Below are 24,510 nucleotides of genomic sequence, written 5' to 3'. Positions count from 1 at the left end.
GCAATCTAGAATGCAAAGTCATAGATTTAGGCTAAGGGGTGGAAAATTTAAAACAGAAATGAATCATGAGCTTAGAAACAGGCCCATCGGCCTACCACGTCTATGCCAACTAACAAACACCAAACTATATCAAAGATAATGGGAACTGCAGATGCTGGAGAATTCCAAGATAAAATCTGAGGCTGGATGAACACAGCAGGCCAAGCAGCATCTCAGGAGCACATGTGCTCCTGAGATGCTGCTGGGCCTGCTGTGTTCATCCAGCCTCACATTTCACCAAACTATATCAATCCCACTTACTTGCACATGGTCCATAACCTAATATGGCCTGGCATTTTAAGTATTCATCCAGATGCTTCTTACATGTTATGACAGTGTCTGCCTCCATGGCTCTCTCAGGCAACACGTTCCATATTTCTAGCACTCATTGGGTGAAAGATTTTTTTCTCAGCTTTCCTCTAAACCACTTGCTCCTCACATTATATGTCCTCTGACCTTAAACACATGTCATGGGGAAAAGATTATCACTATCTACTTTCCCTATGCCTCTCATCATTTTGTATGCCTCAATCAAATACTCCCTTGTCATCCTTTGCTTCAAAGTAAACAAACCCAGCGATATGGTGTCTCCTCATAACTGAGACTTTTCATCCAGGCAACATTCCGAAGAATCTCCTCTGTACCCTCTCCAGTGCACTCACACTCTTCTGATAGGGTAGGGATCAGAACTAGTGTTCCAAGTTGTAGAAGAACTCCCCTTTTCCTATGTTCTATGGTTTGGCTAATGAAGGCAAACATCCTGAATACCTTGCAGATCACCACAGGTCAGGCAGCACCCGTGGAAAGAAAGCAAGCTAACATTTTGAGTTTAGATGACTCTTCATCAGAGTTAAAGGGAACTGAATGAGCAGCATTTATTCAATTGTGGGAGGGGAGGTTTGTAGTGCTGGGCAAGAAAAGATTTTGACAGTTCAGATTAAGTGATTGGAATGTGAGAAGACTTGATCTGAACTATCAACATCCTTTCTCCCCCAGCACTCCAAACCACCCTTCCCACTATTGCACAAATGCTGCTCCTTCCACACTTCACTTTAATGCTGAAGTCATCTAGATTCAAAACATTAGCTTGCTTTTATTTCATAATGTTGCCTGACCAGCTGTGATCTCCACCATCTGCAGTAATTTGCTCCTATCCCACAGACCTTCTTCACCACCAGGAAGAATGACTTCTCCCAAAAAATCTTGAATCTGTTGAATTCACTATTTCAGAGTGTAGCAGAGACCAGGATATTAAATAAGTCTGAGGAAGAGATTTGACATTTTTAATTACTAATGGGTTAAAGGCAATGAGCAGGAAAATGGGGCTGAAGACGAGATGAGATTAGTTATGATTGTATCAAATGGAGGAGCAGGCTCAACGGATTGAATTGCCTTTATTTGGTTTCTTTTCTTTAAAGCCTGGTGAAAGGCATTTGGGAGGAGGAGGCCACTGATGGCAGCAATATGAGGACAAGCCAGATACAGCTCCAACCCAGCCTGGGGTCTCCCTTCAAGCAAAGAGAAGGCCCTGGACCAAGACTTGCAGTATGGACTGAGGCACCAGGACCACAGCTTGGCCCATGCACATGAAGGAGCAGAAGCATCAGCTATAAGGATGGATGACCGATTGGCAGCAGCGCCAAGAGAAGTGTCATTTGGGGGAAAGGAGACTTCTCCAGCCCAGCGACAGTGGTTTACAGTGACCCGGTGTGGCGGCCTTCTTTGGTAGGGGCTTCTGGTCTGACCCTGGCGTGGCTTTCTTGCCCCGAAATCACTATCTCGTCCCAGCTGCGTCTTCAGGGTACTCCTTCATCGGCTTTGCCTGAGCCCAGGTGACGTTAGCAGAACCGTGATGAACTTAATTATAGATAACAAAGTGTGAAGCTGGATGAACACAGCAGGCCAAGCAGCATTTCAGGAGCACAAAAGCTGACGTTTCGGGCCTAGACCCTTCATCAGAGCTCTGAAATGTCAGCTTTTGTGCTCCTGAGATGCTACTTGGCCTGCTGTGTTCATCCAGCTTCATACTTTGTTATCTTGGATTCTCCAGTATCTGCAGTTCATTATTTCTGAACTTAATTATACTTGCTTTTATTACTATGTATGAGTTCTGTCATTAATATAGGTGCCGTAGTGTGGTGAATTATAAAATTTATCATTGTATTTTTCACACCAAAGTACATGTAACAATAAATTTCTATTCTATTCGACTCCTCTTCCTAGTTCTTATTTAGATCAGTTCGTGTTGTTACATCTGAAACATCAATTTAAAAATGCCAAAAGCTGATAACACAGCCTAGAACCAAATCAAAACTATATTTAATTCGTGAAACAAGATTTTAAAGGCACTTTAACTTTAAAATGGGAGCATATCCCTTTTGATATTTTTGTTTAAGTGTGTCACAAAAAAAAACACAACAAACAAATCAGAACAAACTTATTTACTGTTAACCAGCGAGAATCTGCAAATCGCCTATGCAATTTCAGAAACTACAACGTACTCGATTGCACAACAAAAGTTATTCAAAAAGGGACCAATACCCAAAATCAGAATAAATTTGTCGCTGCTAAAAACTGGGATATAATATGCGGGCACATAAAGTGTTAAGTGCAGAAGGCGATTGGTGAGGTTGTACATAAGGCGAAAATATTGGAAAATGACAGGAACGTGCAATTTTGATAATCGATAACAGGAAATAAATAAAGATATACGAAGTGACACACACACACACACAACACATGAAACCGGGAACTACTGGGCAGGATATAAAGGCACACGTACTTTTTTACCCCAATTTTTAAGTATTTCATTGCGAAGCAAACACTTAAACAGACATTTAGAAACATTCTGTGTCTGAAAGATTGAGTCAGAGAAAGTTCATCAGAAACAAACACACGATTAAAAAAAAGCGGCATCCCGGATACAGAATATTTCAATGCCGGCCACTTGAATATCTATTTAAGTCTCTAAGAAAACATGTTTAAAATATATACAGGAAGAAAGACCAGGCAAAACACCAATCTGCAAACTGCTCAGTGTCGCCATCTTGGGCGGATCAATATCAGCACGACTCCATTTTACATTCAACCCATCAAACGATGTACCTGTGTGCGCGGTAGAAAAGTGAAAGAAAGAAATCAAAGCATCTCTCAATGACCACACATCCTTCGTTTTCTTTGTCCTTTCTTCTATAATTGGCACCTTGTCCAAAATGTGACAAAAATTTGAAATTACCAGTTTCTTCCCCTGCCGCCGCACCCCTCCCCCCTTTCACCCACAGACTGGAACTCTTTTCCTTCCGCGCATGTGTACACTTGGTTTGAAGCCGGCCTCAGCACTCACTCAATGGCGACTGAAAATCTTGATTAAAGAGACCGGAGGCGGCCGGGCCCGGGACTCAGAGAAACAGCGGCGGGGGCAACATCCTTTTTCAAAAAAAAGCACACACACATACAAAAGAAATTTATTCTAAAGAAAATATACATATATAAATTATAAACAAGAACATCATGTATTAAAAATCCACCATTGAAATCTAAGTATATAATTAAAATTAAGGAAAAAAATGGCCGAGACAACCGCTACCTCTCCTAAAGTCTCTCTATTAGAATCAGGTAAGAACAACATTGGAAGAAAAGACGGCCTCAACTGTTTTATTTTACAAACAAAAAAGCAACGTTTAAAAAAAACGAGGTTTGTATTCTTTTTCGTTCCCCTCTTAGAGCTCTACTTCCTAATCGCTCGCTTTCTCTCGGCGGGTCCTTGCCGAAAGTCCGCGGAGGTGAGTGGTGTATTCGAGACCATAAAAATAATAAAAGTTCCTTCAGTAAAATATAAACGGTTTCGGTGATTATGTCGGAGATTAAACTTGTTCTTGTTGTTTTCCTGTCTGGCAGATACTGGTGGAGGAGCTGGAGGAGAAAGAGGTGCGTATCGGCAGACACCAGCGACCGCTCAGCTCGTCCTCTCTTGTCCTTTACTCCGTTTGCTGCTCCTGTTCGGCCTCTTATGTCACTCTAATGCTATCTGATTTGACGGTTCTTTTTTTCTCCCCCCTCTCCGCATTAATAAAAAAAACTCACCTGAGGTAGAAATTTAAAGACTTAACGCATTTTCCCCCCTTTTATAATATTTCCTCCCCCCTCCCCTATTTTTTTTCTTTCAGCTGCTCCCAAAGCGCCTGGACTGGGAAGGCAATGAACACCACAGAAGCTATGAAAACTTTGTAAGTAATTCTATAATTAAAAATAAATTATCGAGATAACTGTTAAGTGGAAGAAAAGTTTTAATCCAGCATTTTACATAGGAATGCTTTAAAAATAAAATTATTCTCAAAAACTGTAATAAATTGTGTATCTCCTGCGTTTCTCCAATTTTTTTTATTTTGAGGGCTATTTTGGGGTAAAAGGTATTAAAAATGATAAATTGGGTTTTCTGTCGAAGGGGGCGCGGCTTTCAGAGGCAACCCCTCGGCGTAACTACTTTGCATAATTAGGCCGCTGCCTAGTCACAATTCCGCTTTCATCGGCAAGGGGGAGAGAGTAGCTGAGCTTTAGTGAAATCGTCGCAGATTGGTTAAGAGAAGAAAAACCCTGACCTCTCCCGCGCATGCTCCGAGCGTTATTTAGTTCCTTTTTGGGAGAGAAATGCTGTCAGACCGGTTTGATCATTGGCGGAAATTCAAAATAAAAACAAATGTTAAAACTGTCACAGCGGGCCAATCAATCAGCTTTGGGGAGAGGAAAAACAGGTTAATGTTGAGAATGGCGTTTGTACCGAAGCGCACCCTCCTTACTCGTCAGTTTACTTTGTTTGTCACACGGGCCTAACTATTATAAGATATAGCAAGGTGTGGATCTGCATGAACACAGCAGGCCAAGCAGCATCAGAGGAGCAGGAAGGCTGACGTTTCGGGCCTAGACCCTTGTCCTCAGTATTGTGTTTTTCAGTTAGAAACATTTTTAAAAATCGAGTGGCTGTTCTGGTGCAGTGCCACTTCCCCCGGACCCAGTGACGTGGTTTCAAATCCCACCTGCTCCAAAAGTGTGTAATAACATCTCTGAACAAAATAGGAAATGAAAGGATGCTGTAAATCAGAAACAAAAACAGAAATTGCAGGAAAAACTCAGCAGATCTGGCTGCATCTGAGAAACTAGGGTTAATGTTTTGGGTCGAGTGACCCTTGTTAAGAACATTGAGATACTGGACTATGATTTTTCTCCAAGTTTCTGAACGGGTTGATTTGAAAGACAGGTGATAATGAAATTTCAAATATTAACAATAATGACAGTCACAATATGCGTAAACCTCAGTGAACTCTTCTCGCAAAGCAGAAAGTATCAACCCAATTTCCAATTGATTATGCTCTGCTGTTGAAACAAACACTTCCTATCTATGTTACCTGGAGACTTGACTGTTCAGTGCTTTTCTGGCCAGTGACTTACATTTTATGCTATAAAATTTGTGCCATCCAAAACTTTGCTACCCCAATTTGAAACTGATCCAAGTCCCTAACTGTTGTAGTCATGATTGTGGTCATATGCACTGAAATCTGCTTGAGTAGTTTGTCAACTTTATAATGCTACTACGAAGTGCGTTGGGACATTTTTAATGTTAAAGATGATTGTTATGTGATTTATCAATAATTAACAAATTAGCATCCTGACAATCTGAATTGCTCCAGCTTCTGGTTAATGTAGAATGAGCTGCATTTTTAAAATTATTATTAGCAATCTTGTTGAAATTGTTGTTCTGGTCAGATTTTGGATTTGGATTTAGCCTTAAAGTTGAGAAAAGTTAAAACACTATTGGATCTTACCTCGTTGCCCTCTCTATACTTCACCACTTACATTCTTTCTGATTTCGCTAGCTATTCTTTAAAATATTGTGCACATCAAGACAGTAAAATTAGACTCATCATGTTTGTTTATATTTTGCGGTCTCTGCCATTTATCTCATTTTGGGCCGAGTACACTGGATTTAATTCCATTTCAGTAGGAAATTAGATTCTGAAGGATGGCTGAGGCTAGAATGTACGGTTTTGCTTGACTGCACCAATGTGTTGCATCCTCTTTCTGATTTAACTTAGTTGTGGATGTTTATTTTTGTGCCAGATTTTGTCAAATCAACATGTGCCCCCTGATTACCTCTTGCGGATATGCCAGCGAATTGGCACACTGCTGGATAAAGAGCTTCCTTCAAGTGTGTTTGGTGTACAGTCCCTACTTGGTGCAGGCAGACAGTCCCTACTTCGAACTGCAAAAGGTATAGATTCTGGTTCACTTCCATTTTCACAGTATTACTTTTGGATTGTATCACCATGAAATATGAATGCTATTTAGTTGATTAGCTGTCTGGTTGCAGCCATTCATAGTCATTTTGCTAGCAGTTGTACTACTTAGCAAGTCTGTATGAGATGGAAATTATTGCAATTGCTTTATTTTCAGACGTTAAAATATCACATGGAATCTTCTGCATTAAGTTCGGCATCACAATGTTCTTGGGTTTTATGCGATGCCCAAGTAGTTGTCATTTTCTGAGAATTTTATCCGTCTGGTGAGGCATTTTGAACAGCAGTTGTTGGATAGCAGATCTGACATGGAAATAACAGATGTGGTTCTTCATAAATAATGTAAGAAATGCTGTACCCAATTATCACAAAACCCTACAAATTATAATCATTGATTTTCAATCCCTCAACTCATTTCTCTGTAAACAGTTCCAGCCTATGACCCTCCAAGATGTTTGTATTCTTCCAATTTTTTTTGCCTATTGTGCATCACCAGTTTTAATTGTTTTGTCTTAGGCAGTGATAACGCAAGCTGGATCATTTCTGTGCCATGAATGTTCTGTCTGAACACCACCTCCACCACCACCATCGACCCCCCCGCCTCCAAAAAACAATGCTCACTTGGACCAAGCTTTTGGTCATCAGTCTTGATGTTTTTTTTTGTGGCTCGGTGGTAAATTCTAGTTTCATAATTCTTATGTAAACCCAGTGAGTTGTTTTACTTTTTTAAAGTCACTATAAAGGTTTATAATTGCAAGCTATGAATAATATTAATGGAACCTCTTCTTTGTCAGAATCCATGTTTTACTGACAATAGTTTTGTTATCTTGAGCATAGTGTATACCCTAGATGCTTGGCTATCTGAGAAGTGAACATGAGTTCAATACACAGTAACTAGGTGTCAGTAAATTTTTTTAAAAACTGATTTGCACTGCTGGTACCTTAACCGTTCCTAAAGCATTTTGATTGAATTTGATTGCATAGATCATTTATGGTGCCTTTTTACTTGGGTGAGAGGGCACTTAACTTATTGTGCTGGAAAACTTGAGCCCTGTCCAGTTCCGAGAAAACAAAGTGTGGACCTGGGTGAACACAGCAGACCAAGCAACATCTTAGGAGCACAAAAGCTGACGTTTCAGCCTGGACTCTTCATCAGAAAAAGCTCCATGCTTAGGCTCCAGCTCCACACTTCGTTATCTCGGATTCTGCAGCATCTGCAGTTCCCATTATCTCCTGCCCAGTTCTGTTTGATTGATGCTCTACGGTTACATTTTTAAATATCCCAGATGAAATAGTAATCTTGGCTGCTAATTTTCTCTTTTTTTTCCTGTGCTCCAAATTGTCTAAGAATCAAAATGAGGGTGGAGAGTAATGATTTTTAACCTTAGAGGGAAATGTTCACAGATACCTTCCACAGGGGTATCGCAATGCTCCTGTCAAGCAACTTGGGGTATTTTAATAAATTTATTGTCGCGTGTACTGAAATTCAGTGAAAAGCTTTGTTTATGAACAGTACAGGTCAATCGTAGTAAGCAAGGATGTACAGATCAAAAAGACTTGGGGCATACAGGTTATGTCGCACAGGCCATACGCTAGGTGAGGTCAGTGTTAGCAAGATCAGCATTATTTGAGGCTAGAGTTCATTATCATTCTGATAACGGCCAAGAAGAAGCTGTTCCTGAACCTGCTCGGGTGTGTTCAGGCTTGTGTACCTTCTGCCTGACAGAAGGGGTCGTAGGAGATCATTACTAGGTGCGATGGGTCTTTGTTGGCAGCCTTTCTGTGGCAGTGAGCTGTGTAAATGGAATCCGTGGATGGAAATTTGTCTTCTGTGATAGTCTGGGCTGTGCACACCACCTTCTGTGGTTTCTTACAGTCATGGGCAGAGCAATTGTCATACAAGGCAGTTATGCACTTGGACAGTATGCTTTCAATAGTGCATCTTTAGTAGTTGATGAGAGTCCTTATGGACATGCCAAATTTCTTGAGCTGCCTGAGAAAGAAGAGGTATTGTTGTGCTTTCTTGATTGTCACATCTACCTGGGAAGTCCAGGACAGGTTGTCGGCTATTGTCAGTCTGAGCAACTTGATGCACTGCACCATCTGAACCTCAGTTCCATTGATGAAGATGGGGCATGTTCTCCTCCTTTCTTTCTGAAGTCAATGATCAGTTCTTTAGTTTAATTATTAATAGTGCTATATAAATATCAGTTGTAGTGCTTAAGTTCCTCAGGGTTTGGTGTTGGAACCGGTATAATTTTTAAAATATATTAGCAATCTGGGCATAATTCCAACGTTTAAAGATAATATAGAAAACAGAATTCTTGATGCGCCAGGAAATTAAAAACATTGCTGAAAAAGGCATATTAATATGAAGCTCTGAAATGACTAATTTCTGTAGGAAGCATGAGTAAAGGCAGTATCAAGTCAATGGGTGTAGTATTATAGGGGAGAAAAAAGATCTGGAGAATTTGTATATGCAAGTACACAAGGACTGTTTGGCTTTATAGAGACTTGCCGTATCATTTATAAATCAGCGACTATGTCCCAGTTGGAAGATTGTGGACAATTCTGGACATCAGGCTACAAAAGCTATCAAGGCTATAGATGCGGTGTAAATGAGATTCCCAAAATGATTTCATGTGCAAGATTTAAACTGTGGTGAGTCTGATGAGGTTAGGCAGAGATTTGATGCAGGCTTTCAAAATATTGAAAGGTTTTGTTGCGAGCAAATAAATGTTCTAGTGGCACACTGATACTGTCCTTACCTCTGACCCAACAGACAGGTTCAAGTCCCATCTGCAGAGGTGTGTAATAACATCTCTGAACAGGAAAATATTTTGTGTAAATAAAGGCTTCTTGTGGCACTGTGATAGTGAACCATGCTTGGACCCAGAAGGCCTTGAGAGTTTGGACCATAGAGTGCTGTGGAGGAAGAGGAGCTGGTTGCTGCTGCTTGGAGATTAGAAAGTGGTGCCTATTGCCTGTCATGAAGCCTGAGGCTGGAGCACAAAGTGGAGACTAAAGAGTGAGAGGACCCTGAAGGCTGAAATCTGAAAACTGGAACCTGTGCTGCAACCTGGAGTTAAAGTTGGTGCTGTTGCTTGGGTCTGAGCGGGAATTGCTGTGTGCTGCCTGAGTCCCCTTAAACTGTTACTGCTTTGGTTGCTATCTGGAGGCCCCTTGGATTGTTGCTGGTGTTGCCTGGGGCTGCTTTGAATATTTGCATTTCTGGCCTGGAGGCTCCGTGGACTGTTGCTGCAAACTCTGCTGCTATCTGTGGACCTGTAATTACTTCCAGGGGCCTGTACAACAGCCTTTGAACAGTTGGGGCTCATTTTGTTTGTGTTTTTCTCAATAATTGAGAGGTTGGTGTGGCTTGAAGACCTATGGTAATTTTAACACCAACGTTGCCAATGGCAAGGTTCAAGTCCTATGTTGAGGTAGCCACGACTGCTGCAGTTATGGCTCTATGACCTTTGGTAAACAATCTGTGGTTTCAAAAAAAAACCCACCTGGACATGTCAATTGAATCCCATATGAGGGCGATGCCTAGTACTGTTGGCCCATCAACCATTGTTACAGTATCTAAAATATGTGGCAAAGTTGTCTTTTCCCTTCTGTCCAAGCAGGTAGTAAACCTGGCCTTGGAGAAGAGACTTACTAGGGCCTACCTGCTGGTGGATCTCTTGGATCATGGCACTGTTTGGTAATCTCTTATGCCCAATCTCCTCATTGTCAGTAAGCTCTTCCTCTTCCACTTCCGTGGCACCTGGGGGAGGTGAAGTCAGGAATAAAGTACGTGTCTCACTTGTGTTGAAGGACAGCAGCCTTTGTCTTTGTCAGCCTGACCTGCGAGGAGGTTACTGAGGAGCTTTCTCTGTGTTCCATGAGGGGATTGGTGGATGGGGCAACTTGTGCAAGAAACAATAAATAAATTAAAAATAAATTGCCCCACTCTAAGGCTGCCTAAGCCCACCAGTGACTGCTGGTGGCACCACCGTGCCTACTCTGTCTCCAAAAGCAGCACCCAGAGACTTGTAAATAGGGCCTAAGGCAGAGGTTACTATCGTCATGGCTTCTGTTGGGGAGTGGGATGAGCATCTGCTTGGAAGAAAGGCATGATGCAAAATGAAACCTCTGGGGATGTGTCCTCTTGCACCCTGGAGTTTGATGCTCTGCCCCTAGAGTCTGAGTTCCAATCCGTCTTGCCCCACCTGTGACAAACCAGTGCAGTGATTCCAAACCTGACCCCAGCCTTCATCACTTCAGCATGAAAAGTGTGTGAATAGCCCTTGACCTTACCCTTCATCATCACGGCACAGGAGTCCCAAGTTGAGGCCGGAGATCACAGCAGCAGGTTTCCTTGGACCTTCCTCAAACTTGCCACAGCATTTTGATTGCTGAGAATCTTGGAGGGAGATGCAAAGAACCAAAAAGTCTGAGTGACAGGAAGCATGGAAGCTGCCATTATGACCAGGAAGTGGCGGCGCTCCCTTTAAGGGGTAACTCCTCCTGAGCTCTTGTAAGTGCTGGGTCTGGTGTATCAGACTGTCATGACAGGCACCTCAAGGGATGTGGCATATCCTACTGATACTTGCTTGTATTTTACCAGGCACCTCAAAGGGCCACATCACTGGCACGGTGATTTTTCTGAGTCACCAGGCTGGTGAGCAATAGGGTCATTTCCTCATTCGTTCCTGCACAATTTTACTGTGTACTGTAGTCTTGGGGGAGGACTCTTTCCCTGAGGGGCCAGATGATCCAGTATCATGAGGAGAGCAGGGTCCCAAGTGTCTGCCACCCGATGACCGGTACCCATGATGTCTGCTAAGGAACTCCCTTCTGGGGATGGTGACACTGGGGAAGTGAATTCTTGTTGGCTGAGGGCTTGGAGCTGAAGATGATCACCCAGTAGTTGAGACCTCAATGGTAGGCATTGAGAATGATGTGAAGACACTCTGTAGTGAGCTTGGGGATTCTGCTGTGGCCTACCTCTCCCCCTCACTGAGGTCCTCTTCATCCCCACTGAGAAGTTTCTGGACAAAGATCTGCATTGCTGTGAAAGACTCTAGCCAGCTTTGAAGCGCTTGGGTAATTGTGTGTGCCTTTCCTCCTTACAGACACTGAGGTTGATGGTGCCAATTGCACAGCGCTGGTAATGTGAAGACAATTATAGCTAGCCTCAACTTCGGTGGTTGCAGGGAGCCACCATGCATGTTCCTAAACTTCTCTGTTCCCCATGAAAGGCAGTATGCTATGTTCTTCCAACAGGAAATCCACACTACCCTGGAAGACAAAGCCACCTGGCTTCTGGAGTGGCAGGGAAGGATCTAAATGAGTCACCTTGCTTCCAGTTCTGGCAGGGTGGCTATCTTATTGACTGACCCCACAATTTCAACTGGAGATCTTGGAGGGCAAGTACCAGTGCCAGGCTGTTTGCTTCACCTGAATGTCTGACTAGAGTTTGTGGCACTTCACGCCATGAATGTGTATGCTTCTCTGGTTGGAAGAAGTGTCTGTTCGTCTTGTCTCCATCGAAGGCCAGTGTGTTATCCTGGGAAAAGTAGAAAATTTTGATTGCATCTTCAAGGACGGGACCAAGGTGGTGTTGATGCTGTGATAATGGGAACTGCAGATTCTGGAGAATCCAAGATAATGGAATGTGAGGCTGGACGAACACAGCAGGCCCAGCAGCATTTCAGGAGCACAAAAGCTGATGTTTCGGGCCTAGACCCCTCATCAGAGAGGGGGATGGGGTGAAGGTTCTGGAATAAATAGGGAGAAAGGGGGAGGTGGACCGAAGATGGAGAGAAAAGAAGATAGGCGGAGAGGAGAGTATAGGTGGGGAGGTAGGGAGGGGATAGGTCAGTCCAGGGAAGACGGACAGGTCAAGGAGGTGGGATTAGGTTAGTAGGTAGGAGATGGAGGTGCGGCTTGGGGTGGGAGGAAGGGATGGGTGAGAGGAAGAACCGGTTGGGGAGGCAGAGACAGGTTGGACTGGTTTTGGGATGCAGTGGGTGGAGGGGAAGAGCTGGGCTGGTTGTGTGGTGCAGTGGGGGGAGGGGACGAACTGGGCTGGTTTTGGGATGTGGTGGGGGAAGGGGAGATTTTGAAGCTGGTGAAGTCCACATTGATACCATTGGGCTGCAGGGTTCCCAAGCGGAATATGAGTTGCTGTTCCTGCGACCTTCGGGTGGCATCATTGTGGCATTGCAGGAGGCCCATGATGGACACGTCATCTAAGGAATGGGAGGGGGAGTGGAAATGGAAACGCAATAAACAACTGCACCTCCCAGTCGCAAACCATTTCCACTCCCCCTCCCATTCTTTAGATGACACGTCCATCAAGGGCCTCCTGCAGTGCCACAATGATGCCACCCGAAGGTTGCAATAACAGCAACTCATATTCCGCTTGGGAATCCTGCAGCCCAATGGTATCAATGTGGACTTCACCAGCTTCAAAATCTCCCCTTCCCCCACCGCATCCCAAAACCGGCCCAGTTCGTCCCCTCCCCCCACTGCACCACACAACCAGCCCAGCTCTTCCCCTCCACCCACTGCATCCCAAAACCAGTCCAACCTATCTCTGCCTCCCTAACCGGTTCTTCCTCTCACCCATCCCTTCCTCCCACCCCAAGCCGCACCTCCATCTCCTACCTACTAACCTCATCCCACCTCCTTGACCTGTCCGTCTTCCCTGGACTGACCTATCCCCTCCCTACCTCCCCACCAATACTGTCCTCTCCACCTATCTTCTTTTCTCTCCATCTTCGGTCCACCTCCCCCTCTCTCCCCACTTATTCCAGAACCCTCACCCCATCCCCCTCTCTGATGAAGGGCCCAGGCCCGAAATGTCAGCTTTTGTGCTCCTGAGATGCTGCTGGGCCTGCTGTGTTCATCCAGCCTCACATTTCATTACCTGTTGATGCCAGTTCAGTGTTGAAGAGACTGAGGGACTTTGTCAAGCCCTTTGATCTGGTGGAATCTCCACCTTGACTCCATCACTTCTTTACTTTTCCGAGGCCTCAGGTCGGAGCTTTGAGAATCAACTACCTGCATGTTACATGGGTATGCGTCTCCTTCATACCCCTGGTGGCATCCGTGCAGCAAGTGCCAAAAATGGACCACCATCTAGTGTGGGCAGAGCTCACCCATTCCAGCTGAGGTCCAAGTGCTGGAACTTGTAACAATCTGCTGCTGGAGAATGAGTGGTCCTGAAAATTGTTCCATTGGCTTTGGACCAGCTTAAGAATTAAGGTTTGACGGCTTCCCCTCCTAGAGACTGATGGGATGTGAGTAAGATTCATGCCTGGCCTTTTCTCGAATATGTGATGTGTTGACAGTGGTGGAAATCGAGAATTGAGATGTTGGAGGCGGTGGTGCTTGACCTGGAATCTCTTTTCAGTCAGCCTGATTTGGACCTGCCCTTTTGGGGGTGTGGTGGGGGGGGGGGGGTGCGAAGGTTTATATAAAGAAAGAAAGGGCATCCTGAGGTATGTGCAACTCATTGGTTCCTGTGGTATGTTTGAGATCATGGGTCTGGATCCTTGGGGACCTGGATCATGGCTTTCCCTTCTACTCCAGGCAAGAAGACGGAGAGGGCTGTCAGCAACTGCTTGTGCTATTGACTGCATTGAGTTCCTTGTCTTAGATATAGAGGGCATCAGGGCCTATTACAAACTATGTTCTCTCTTGATCTATTCAGTGAGGATTTTCACAGAACCCTGTGCGAAGACTTAATGCAGGTTGGCGTGAGGGAATGCTGGCATGCTCAATGTTCTTATCACTTTAAAGGAACTGACTGGTACCCTCGCCTGGCTCCCACACCCTGGGTCTGGGCAGGCTGACTATGGAACAAGAACAGAAATTGCTGGAGCAACTCAGCAGGTCTTGCAGCATCTGTGGGGAGAAAGCAAAGTTAACATTTTGGGTCTATCAGAACTGTTCTCCATGAATTTCAGTTTTAGTTTTGGATTTCTAGCAGCCGCAGTTCTTTGTTTTATTTTAAGACTGACCGTGCAGTTCTTCAGGGTGTTGTGGCACTTCCTGGGGAATGACTACATGTGGGTCCTCAAGCAATGTTTTGCAGTTCGAGAGCTAGCCTTTTCTTGGCACAGAGTGGTCATCATCCTTGCTGCCCAGGAAGGGAGCCCTTCATTTGCTAAAATAATGTTGCCAGTTCTCCCTTTCTTGGCACAGATAACAAGATGTTCGCCTGATGGTTATCATCTTGCCTCGGATCCATTTTGGACCACATGATACGCTCTAACCAGGCCTGCGCAGTCCTGGGCCAGAGGATCCATGACAGTATCTGAATATCCAGGGCCTGATTCATTATTCTCAGAGGTCTGATCTGTCAAGTGCCTTTCTTTTCTTTAATCGGGAGAAGGCATTCAACTTGGTGGATCCCAAGTATTTACTCAGACTCTGCAAGCACTCTGGTTTGGGGTGCAGTTTATTGCCCAAATCTAACTTTTGTATGCCACCTCCAAGGATTTGATTGGAATTAACAGGTCCTTGATGGTGCCCCTTGGCTTTGTCAGAGGAGTGCGTCAGGACAGTACCTTGTCTAACTGTACTGCCTGTGCATATAGCCTTTGCGGTGCTTCTTGCAGAGTAGGGTGTCAGGATTGGCTCTGCCTAGGTCAGATGCAGAGGTGGTTCTTTGGGTTTATACCAATGATGTGCTTTTCATGCTGACCTGGGAAGGAGTGTGAGGAAGTGTGCTTGGTCATGTCTTCAACCAGCACCTTTTATTGTGCTTTTTGTTTGCCTTCAGCCATACTGTGTAGATCAATGTGTGTATGGTGCAAAGGATTGTAGGCAGGTCAGAGGACCATCTCATGGGTCTGCTCCTGGACCTGACAAGGCTAGCTACTAACAGCTCTGGGCAGCAGGTTGTGGAGGGGGTCATAGCTGTTGATGGCCTGGCCGCCTTTCATGGCTGTGTGCGAGCCTGGGTGTTCTTGAAGAAGGAGCAGTGGTGTCCTTCCATCCTCTAGATATCTTTTGAAAGGTGGTGCTTTATCTCCTGTTGCAATTCTATTTTGATTTAGCTCTGTCCCCTTCTCCGTATCTCTTCATCACATTTTGATAGTTTACATTGCCCTTTAACAGGCTCCATGTTTAAATTAAACATTTACAAAACATAGGTGATTTGCTGGCGGTGGTTAATAGGTGAAAAAATGTCATGGGTGATTTGATACTGGGGGAAAAGCAATGAAAGTAAATAATGTTCTTATGGTTTAGTGGTACAGTCCCTACCTCTGGGCCAGCAGGTCTGACTTCCAGGCCCATCTGCTCCAGAGGTGTGCCATAACACTCTGAACAGGTTCATTAAAAATGAATAAACAAGGAATGTCTATTTCTATTCATGGAACGGGCAGTATATTTGAGAACAGAATATTAAACTAATAGTAGAAGAGCCAGTGTGGTGTTTTGGTCTGTGTTGGTTTAGTTTTGTATTTCAATGATGGAATCGTATTCAATTTCAAAGTGCAATCAACTGAGTACTTGTCAAAATACATTGTAGTGCGTTGTGGAAAGAGCGGGGGAGTGGGACTAATTGTACAGATCTTTCGAGAGGCCCCATAGGCGTAAGAAATCAAATAGCCTATTTTATGCTCTGTCATCCTATGCTATTTTTCCAGCAAAATAGGCTGGCTGGTAGACTGGGGTCAGTTATTGTTGCAATCCGATATTTATGTGGTTGGTCTAGCTCTGTACAGAATACTTTGAAAGTCATTGTTTCTGAGAAATTTGGAAACACTCAAGCACTGTATGCTATCAAAAATGCCAATTATATTGTTTCATTGGAGGATCAAAAGTGAACAGATCACCTCTGTTCTTTGATTCTTACAATGAGCTTATTTTTAAGTGGTATATTTGAACCAACAGTTTTGTTTTTTTATTCATTCAAGGGATGAGGACGTTGCTGGCGAAGCAGCATTTATTTCCCATCCCCAATTGCCCAGAGGGCAGTTGAGAGTCAATCACAATACTGTGGGCTCTGGAGTCGCATGTAGGTCTGACCCAACAAAGGTTGCAGTTTCTTTTCCTAAAAGACATTCGTGAACCAGATGGGTTTTTTCCAACAATCGACAATAGATTCAAGGTCATCATTAGATTCATAATTCCAGATATTTTTTGAATTCAAAATCCCATTATGGCAGATGGTGGAATTATGTTATCTGGGTCCCTGGATTAATAGTCCAGCAATAATGCTGCTAGGCCATTGCCTCCCCTAATAATGAAAGCTTAGGTCTTCTGGGACTGCTTTTGCAAGTGATGTTTACTGTGTCACGGGTAGTTGTTTGCTTAATGCAGTGTTCCAATCATAGAAATTAAAGGAGGCATACAATATTTATAGCTGCATCCTATTTCTCTGTGAGATTAACAATGCACAATTATTTACATACATGCGCAATGGTGGTTTCAAATCTATTTTCTCTCATGTTGTCCTTTTGTAACATGCTTCTAAATAATCTTTTGTCTTTCTTGTACTGTCAATTTTACCAAAACAGTACCTTGTTTTGCTTGCTTATTGCAGTTCTCTGTAATAGAGCAGAGAAACAGGCCCTTCAGTCCAATTAGTCCATGCCGAATATAATCCCAAACTAAACTAATATCACCTGCCTTCTCCTGCCCATATCGCTCCAAACTTTTCCTATTCATGCACTTATCCAAATGTTTTCAAACTTTGATTGTAATTGTCCCACATCCACCACTTCTTCAGGAAGTTCATTCTGCATACGAACCACCCTCTTTAAAATAAAACCTGCTTCTCGTCTTTTTTAAATCTTTCTTCTCACCTTAAAAATGTGTCCCCTAGTCTTGAAATCCCCCATCCTAGAGAAAAGACAACTCGCATCAACTCTAATTATACCAGTCCTTATTTTACAAACTTTTTTATTTGGTCGGCTGCCAACTTCCTACGCTCCAGTGAAATAAGTCTCAGCCTATCCAGCCTTTCCTTATAACTTAAACCTTCCATACCCAGCAACATCCTGGTAAATCTCTTCTGAGCCCTCTTCAGCTTGATAAATCCTTCCTATAACTGAGGGATCAGAATTGGACGCAGTATTCCAGAAGAGGCCTCCTGTGCAACCTCAACGTAACATCCCAACTCCCATAGTCAAAGCAATGAAGGCAAGCGTGCTCAACGCCTTTTTAACCACCCTGTCTATATGTGACACAAACTTCAAAGAATTATGTACTGCACCCCTAGGTCCCTCTATTTAACAGCACTACCCAAGGCCCTATCAAGTGTATAAGCCCTGCACTTGTTTGTTGTGCCTTGCACTTATCCAGATTGAACCCTACCTGCCATTCTTTAGCCCATTGACCCATTTGATTAAGATCCTTTGTAATCTTAGAAAACCACCTTCACAGTCTACTATGCCATCAGTTTTGTTGTTGTCCACAAACTTACTGACCATTCCTTCTGTATTCACATCCAGTGGTTAGCACTGCTGTCTCAGGGGTTCGATTCCACCCTTGGGTGACTGTCTGTGTGGAATTTGCACGTTCTCCCCGTGTCTGCATGGGTTTCCTCTGGGTGCTCCAGTTTCCTCCCACAATCCAAGAATGTGCATGCTAGGCGGATTGGTCATGCTAAATTGCCCATAGTGTTCAGGGATGTGTAGATTAGGTCGGCTATCAGGGGATGGGTTTGGGTGGAATGCTTTGAGAGTCGGTGTGGATATTTTGGGCTGCAGGGCTGGTTTCCACATTGTAGGGATTCTGATTCTAATTCTAATCATTTATATAAATGACAAGCAAAAGAGAATCCAGAATCAATCCCTGTGGAACACGGCTGGTGACATGCCTCCAGCCTGAAATGCAGCTCTCCACCATCACTCACTGTCTTCTGTTAAGCCAATTATGTATCCAATAGGCAAATTCAGCCTGAATCCCATGTGACCTAACTTTACCAATTAGTCTACCAAGTGGATCCTTGTCAAATGCTTTGTTTATTTGGATTTTAGTAAGGTCTACTGCTCTGCTATTGTCAAATCTTTTTGGTAGCTTCCTCAAAAAAACTCAATCAAGTTTGTGATACGTGATGTTCCCTGCACAAAATCATGGTGACTGTCCATAATCAACTTTTGCCCCTCTAAATGTCCATAAATCTTAACTTTTATAATCACCTCCAACAATTTACTTACAACCGAAGTCTGACTCACAGCCTATAGTTGCCGGTTTCTCCTTACTACCTTTCTTAAACAAAAGGACAGCATTAACCACCTTCCAGTCATCAATCACCTCACTTGTAGTTATAGATGAAGTGAGTATTTCTACAAGGTGTCTCTCAATTTCCTCCCTTACTTCTCAATTGGGATATATTACATCAGGTCCTGGAGATTTATCTACTTTAATATTCTCGAAGACCACCCAAACTTCCACTTCTGAAAATGTGAACTGATTTAAAAACATCAAAGTTTACTTCACTGCATTCTCTAAACTAATACACTAAATGCATTAGTTTTGCATCTTCTATCTCCTGCGGTTTAACACAGACAACCTCCTTGATCTTTAAGAAGACCTACTTCTCTCTTGTCACCCTGTTGCTGTTAATGCATTTGTAGAATCTCTGGATTATCCTTAACCTTATCTGCCAATGCTATCTCATATTCACTCTTTGCCTTCCTGATTTCTTGAACAATGCCCCTACGCATTCTCTACTCTTCAAGCGATTCGTTTGAGCCACGTTGTCTCTATCTAAAATAAGATTCTTTTGTTCTAGAACCTCAATATGTTTATTAATCCATTGTTCCTTAATCTTGCCAGTATTACTCTTCACTCTAACAGGAACAAAATGACTCTCATTATCACGCTCTTGAATGCTTCCCACTTGTCAGATGACCTTTTACCTGCGAACAGTCTACTCCAATCAACTATTGAAAGTTCTTGTCTCAGCATTAAAATTTACCTGACTCCAATTAAAAATTTGAACTTGTATGGAAGTCTTATCCTTTTCTATAACCATTTTGAAGCTAATTGAATTGTGATTGCTAGACCCTAAGTGTACCCCTACTTGAGTCACTTGCCTGCCTTATTGCTGAAAGGAAGGTCTAGTTTTGCTCCTTCTCTCGTAGGAGCATTCATATATTGATAAAGAAAGCTTCCTTGAACACATTTTGACAAATTCTTCACCATCCAAATCTTTAACACTGTGGTAGCCCCAGTCAATGTTTGGAAAATTAAAATCTCCTGTTATTAGAACCTTGTTATGCTTACATATATCTGAGATCTCCCTACATATTTGTTTCTCAATTTCCCTCTTATTGTTGGGGGGCCTGTAGAACAATCCCATCAAAATGATCTTTCCTTTCTTATTTCTTGTTTTTATTCATATTTTCATTGGGCGACTTTTCAGAAATATCTTCTCTAGTTACAGCAGTAATGTATTTTTCATCAAAAATGCACACCTCTCCACCTTTCTTGCATCCTTTCCTTCCTAAACCTGGAACATTGGGCTGCCAGCCTTGTCTCTATCCCAGCCAAGTTTCTGTAATAGCTGTGACGTCTCAATCCAGTGTTCTTAAACATGCCCTGAGTTCATCAGCCTTAACTGTATGACCCTTGCATCGAAATAAATGCAGTTTGGCTCTTTAGAGTTGCTACATACTCTGGCTTTTAAACTGAAATTGACAAGTATTTTCTCACTTTCATTTTGGTTGTTCACAAGCAAATCAGACAATCATTAAAATTTAGAATGTAATGTTTATTTTGGCAGCTGACTGATATATCATTTGAGCTACAAAGTTGGGATGGTTCCAGTCCCTGGTCTTTCTGAAGTATTTGCTTTTAAACTGGGTCACTGAGCAGGTGTAGAAAACTAACAGGATTACAGTAAAAAAAGGCCATGAGAGGGCTTTGGTGGCACACTGTATGAAAGGGACCAAAGGGGCAACTTTTTCACATGGAGGGTGATGCATGTAATGAACAAGCTGCCAGAGGAAGTGGTGGAGGCTGGAACAATTACAATATTTAAAAGGCATCTGGATGAGTACGTGAATGAGAAGGGCTTAGAGGGACCTGGGCCAAATGCTGGCATATGGGTCTAGATTTATCTAGGATATCTGGTTGGCATGGGTGAGTTGGACCGAAGGGTCTGTTTTTGTGCTGTATATCTCTGTGACTCTATGATTTTATGGTAGTGTCCCTACCTTCAGACTAGGACTCCCATCTTGTTCCAGAGGTGTGTAATAGCATCTCTGAACAGGCTGTTTAGAAAATAGGGGGAAAAAAAAGGCTCATATCTCCACTTCTTTAATTCTTAATAAAAGGTAACATGATTATAATTGGACAATTTGTGATGTTTTGGTACAGTCAAGATGTTTTTTTAGTTTAGATTAGATTTCCTACAGTGTGGAAACAGGCCCTTTGGCCCAACAAGTCCACACCGCCTGTTGCAATATGTTCCCTGTAATGTGAAAAGGTAGGACAGACAAATCTAATGTTTACTGAATGGTAAAGGAGGTAGAAATTAACATTAAAAAGAAAGGGTGTGCTAATGACAGAAAACAATTAAGAGTCAACAGGAAAACCAAATGATTAGTGGATGCAGTGAAAAACAAATAACAAAAGCAAAGGAGTTATAAGAAAATGCCAGCAGCTAACATAAACTACTTGGCGATTTCAAGATAATAAGATGTGAGGCTGGATGAACACAGCAGGCCAAGCAGCATCTCAGGAGCACAAAAGCTGACGTTTCGGGCCTAGACCCTTCATCACCCTCTCTGATGAAGGGTCTAGGCCCGAAACGTCAGCTTTTGTGCTCCTGAGATGCTGCTTGGCCTGCTGTGTTCATCCAGCCTCACATCTTATTATCTTGGAATCTCCAGCATCTGCAGTTCCCATTATCTCTGATACTTGGGGATTTCCCTTTGTTACACAAACAGTAAGTGAGCAGTTAAAGAAGTAGGGCCATTCAGAGGCCAGAAAGGGGTTTAAGATGGAGGTGGGGTCATGTCTGATGGGTTGAATACATACATGCCTCTTAAAAGAGGAGGCTGCTTTTCTTTATCTATTACTAGAATGGTTCAAAAGGAACATAGTAGTAGTCCTGGATAGATTGTTAGCACTTAAAGTTAAAAAGGCACTGGGACCAGATCAGAGACATCCAAGAATTTGGAAGGAAGGGAGGGTAGAATTGACAAAAGCAGTGGGCATCATATTTGTCTTGCATGCACTCCGGAGAGATACCAGAAGAGTGGAGAATTGCCAATATTACGTCCTAATTCTAAAAAGGTTGTCAGGCTAATCCTGACAGTTGCAGTTAGAACACTGAACAATATAGCTCAGAAACAAGCCAAATGGCCTATGATGTACCCAACATGATGTTGTGTTTAACTAATCCTTTCGGCATGCCGTTGGTCCATATGTCTTAATTCCTTGCATGTTCATGTACCTAAAAGTCTCTTAAATGCCCTGATTGGATCTGTGTCCACCATCACCCCAGCAGCATCTTCCAGACTCCTCCGACTCTAGAAAATTGGCCGTCACATCTCCTTTGAACCCTCCCCCTTAAGTGCATGCCCCCTAGTTTTAGGCATTTCAACTCAGGCTTGATGGTCAGAATCTTTTTCGCAATCTACGCATCTCATAATTTTATAGACTTCTATCAAGATGTACTTTTTTTGGACATCACAAAAGACAATTTAAAAACAAATTCTCAAGCGGTGCAGCAGCAAAGGAATCTGGTTCTGTGTCCAGATCATTGAAGGTGGCAGGCAGTGAAGCCCAAAATAAAGAATTGTATTCTCATCTTAAGTAAAAGTGGCAGAGTGTGCAAGAGTTAAGAAGTGATACTGGGAAAATGCTTGTTAGTTCTCTGGAATGTTGTGTCCAGTTGTAGTTGCTCCATTATAGGAAAGATGTGAATGCATGGGGAGAGTGCAGTGCAGATTTGATTTACTAATGGTCCCAGGTATGAGAACTTCATCTATCAGGATAGATTTAAGTTGGGACTGTTTTCTCTGGAGTGAAGAAAACTGAGAGGAGATTTAATGGAGGTTTACAAATTCATGAATGGGATGGGCAGTTAAAGCTGTTTCTGCTTGTAAAAGAAACAAGAATGAGAGGGTATATGTTAAAAATGATCTGCAAACAAAGCAATTTGTCATGTGAAAAGAACTTTCTCAGACAAAGAGTTGTTAGATTATGAAAGCACTGCCTGGAAATATAGTGAAGGCAAGTTCAATTGAGGCATTCGAGAAGGCATTGGATTTTTTTTTCGAATAGTAGTGGTTTGCAAGGACAGAGGAAAAAGGCTGGAGATTGGCACTAGATAGTAGAACTGGCAATGACTGGTTGGGGCAGTTGCCCCTTCTGCACCACTATATTTTTGTGAAGTTATCAAAATCACTAAAAAAGACACTGTCTGGAATCAGACATTCCATATAATGTTGTTCCCTGTTGCTGTTATTGTGGTAGTGGCAATTGGCATGTTATTCCCCATTCTCTACCTTGCTACAATGTCGTATGTAGGATACCGTGCTATTTACAGTCTGTTGTGTTGTGCTTCCTGCTTTTGAACCGCGGAGCTCCTTCATCTGCTAGCTTATCCTGGACCAACCGATTCTCTGCTTGAAATTCGTTTGTCACTCCTCAGATGCCATGTCCTAAATTTTATTCTTTTCCATCATTGGGAAACAGCCTCTAGGTTGGTTTTCTGCCATAAAGGTTTGTTTTGTTAGAATTTAGACCACAGTTGTATATTACATTTTTGAATATTATTTGTTTGCAGAATTGAAAAACGTATATTCTAATTTGTTCAGTATTAGCTTGCTGTTGAATTTGATATGACTTTCATATCTTTGTGTAATAACTTGGTTGAGTGGTTCTTGTTAAAGTGATGGTAAACTGCATTTGTGTTGAATTTGTTCTTGCCAGTTTGCAATTAACTAGTCAAGATCCAAAGTTTCACTTATTTTGCTGCAAGAGAGCAAGCAGGCTATACAGTGGTCAATCAGGATTTGTGTATTTAACCAGCATAACAATCTATATTAAAATTAATTACTTTCATTTGAATACTTCAGTCTGCTTTGAACAAAAGGAATGCAGAATTTGCAAATTACTTTGTACTCTTGATAGATTTACGAAAATGAAGTCATTTTTCTTCATTTTAGATTGTAAACAAGTGGCATGGAGAAGCTCTGCTTTTGCAGCCCTTCATAGAGGAAGGCCACCGGAAATGCCTCTAACCTATGGAAGTCCACCTAGTGTTGGTGAGTGAGAGATCAGAGCTGTGGTGCTGTAACAATGCTGTATGTTTGTGACTGAATTATTTCAGAAAATTAAAACTTGTGGCAAAATTATTATTGCAGTCGAGATAGTCCGTGGCAGACAATTGACGGGAAGTGGACATTTTGGCTCAATTTTTCCAACCTGTACCTATCAGCACATAAAGATGCACCGCAGAATTCTTGGACATCTGTCGTCAGTTTATTGTGTTGCCTTTGATCGCACAGGGCACAGGATTTTTACTGTAAGTAATGATTTTCGGTGAGGATATGTGCTTCCTTTTCTGCTAACCATTTTATTCTCTTCAAGATTGGAAATGTTTATTGCATATAAATATTGTGGCCTGCAACATTTTCAGAACTGGAAATGTTACAGTTGGCATAATCTTGTTAGCCTGGCACCTGCAAGAAAAATGCAGTGAATAAAGATGGTATTCATATCTTGCTTTCATCAATTTCACTGAACGTTGGACCATGTAGGTGAAGAAATTTGGCTGCCTGCTGAAGTTCAATGTGATCTCCTCTTTCTGTTGCAATATGGTGGGCAAGATTAACAATGATGATTCAGCATTGGAACCCTTTGAGATTTGCAGTGAGATCAAACAAATTTATGATTTGGTATCAACACACTTTGGCATGTTCTAGTCCTTGCTGTCATGCCTTCAGCATCAACAGAAGATATCTACTGACATACTATTTGTGAGGTCCTGAGATGGAAGACCAAGATGTGACAAGTTCTGTTTTGAGAGTTCACACTGATAGTATACAAATATTTTATGGACCGTTCAAAGATAAATAGATGTAGTTACAACTATAAATAGCTTGACCATCAGCAAAAGGACAGATGTCATGGTCCAGGTTGTAATACCACCATTCATTGGCATTGGCAACATGCTGTCAGTAAGCTGTTACTTGATGCAGAAATTGCC

General features: G+C 42.6%; 1 protein-coding gene across 3 annotated transcripts in view; it reads left to right on the top strand.

Moving 5' to 3' along the window:
• The first annotated feature begins 3,354 nt into the window (after nt 1-3,354).
• Nucleotides 3,355-24,510, top strand: part of LOC125456751 (bromodomain and WD repeat-containing protein 3-like) — a 180,380-nt gene continuing 159,224 nt past the window's right edge. Inside the window, exons 1-7 of one of the 3 annotated variants that reach the window (XM_048540134.2) lie at nt 3,355-3,654; nt 3,763-3,821; nt 3,937-3,966; nt 4,206-4,265; nt 6,154-6,304; nt 23,468-23,566; nt 23,666-23,826. In XM_048540134.2, the coding sequence (XP_048396091.1) occupies nt 3,606-3,654; nt 3,763-3,821; nt 3,937-3,966; nt 4,206-4,265; nt 6,154-6,304; nt 23,468-23,566; nt 23,666-23,826 (609 nt within the window). In that variant the 5' untranslated portion in view covers nt 3,355-3,605. Of the gene's footprint in view, nt 3,822-3,936; nt 3,967-4,205; nt 4,266-4,681; nt 4,791-6,153; nt 6,305-23,467; nt 23,567-23,665; nt 23,827-24,510 lie in introns of those variants that run through there. The other 2 variants (XM_048540133.2, XM_059650165.1) reach the window with 2 other exon arrangements.

Source organism: Stegostoma tigrinum, chromosome 12 (assembly GCF_030684315.1).
Source record: "Stegostoma tigrinum isolate sSteTig4 chromosome 12, sSteTig4.hap1, whole genome shotgun sequence".
In the NCBI taxonomy this organism is placed as follows: Eukaryota; Metazoa; Chordata; class Chondrichthyes; order Orectolobiformes; family Stegostomatidae; genus Stegostoma; species Stegostoma tigrinum.
This window is presented reverse-complemented; position numbering and strand designations above follow the sequence as displayed.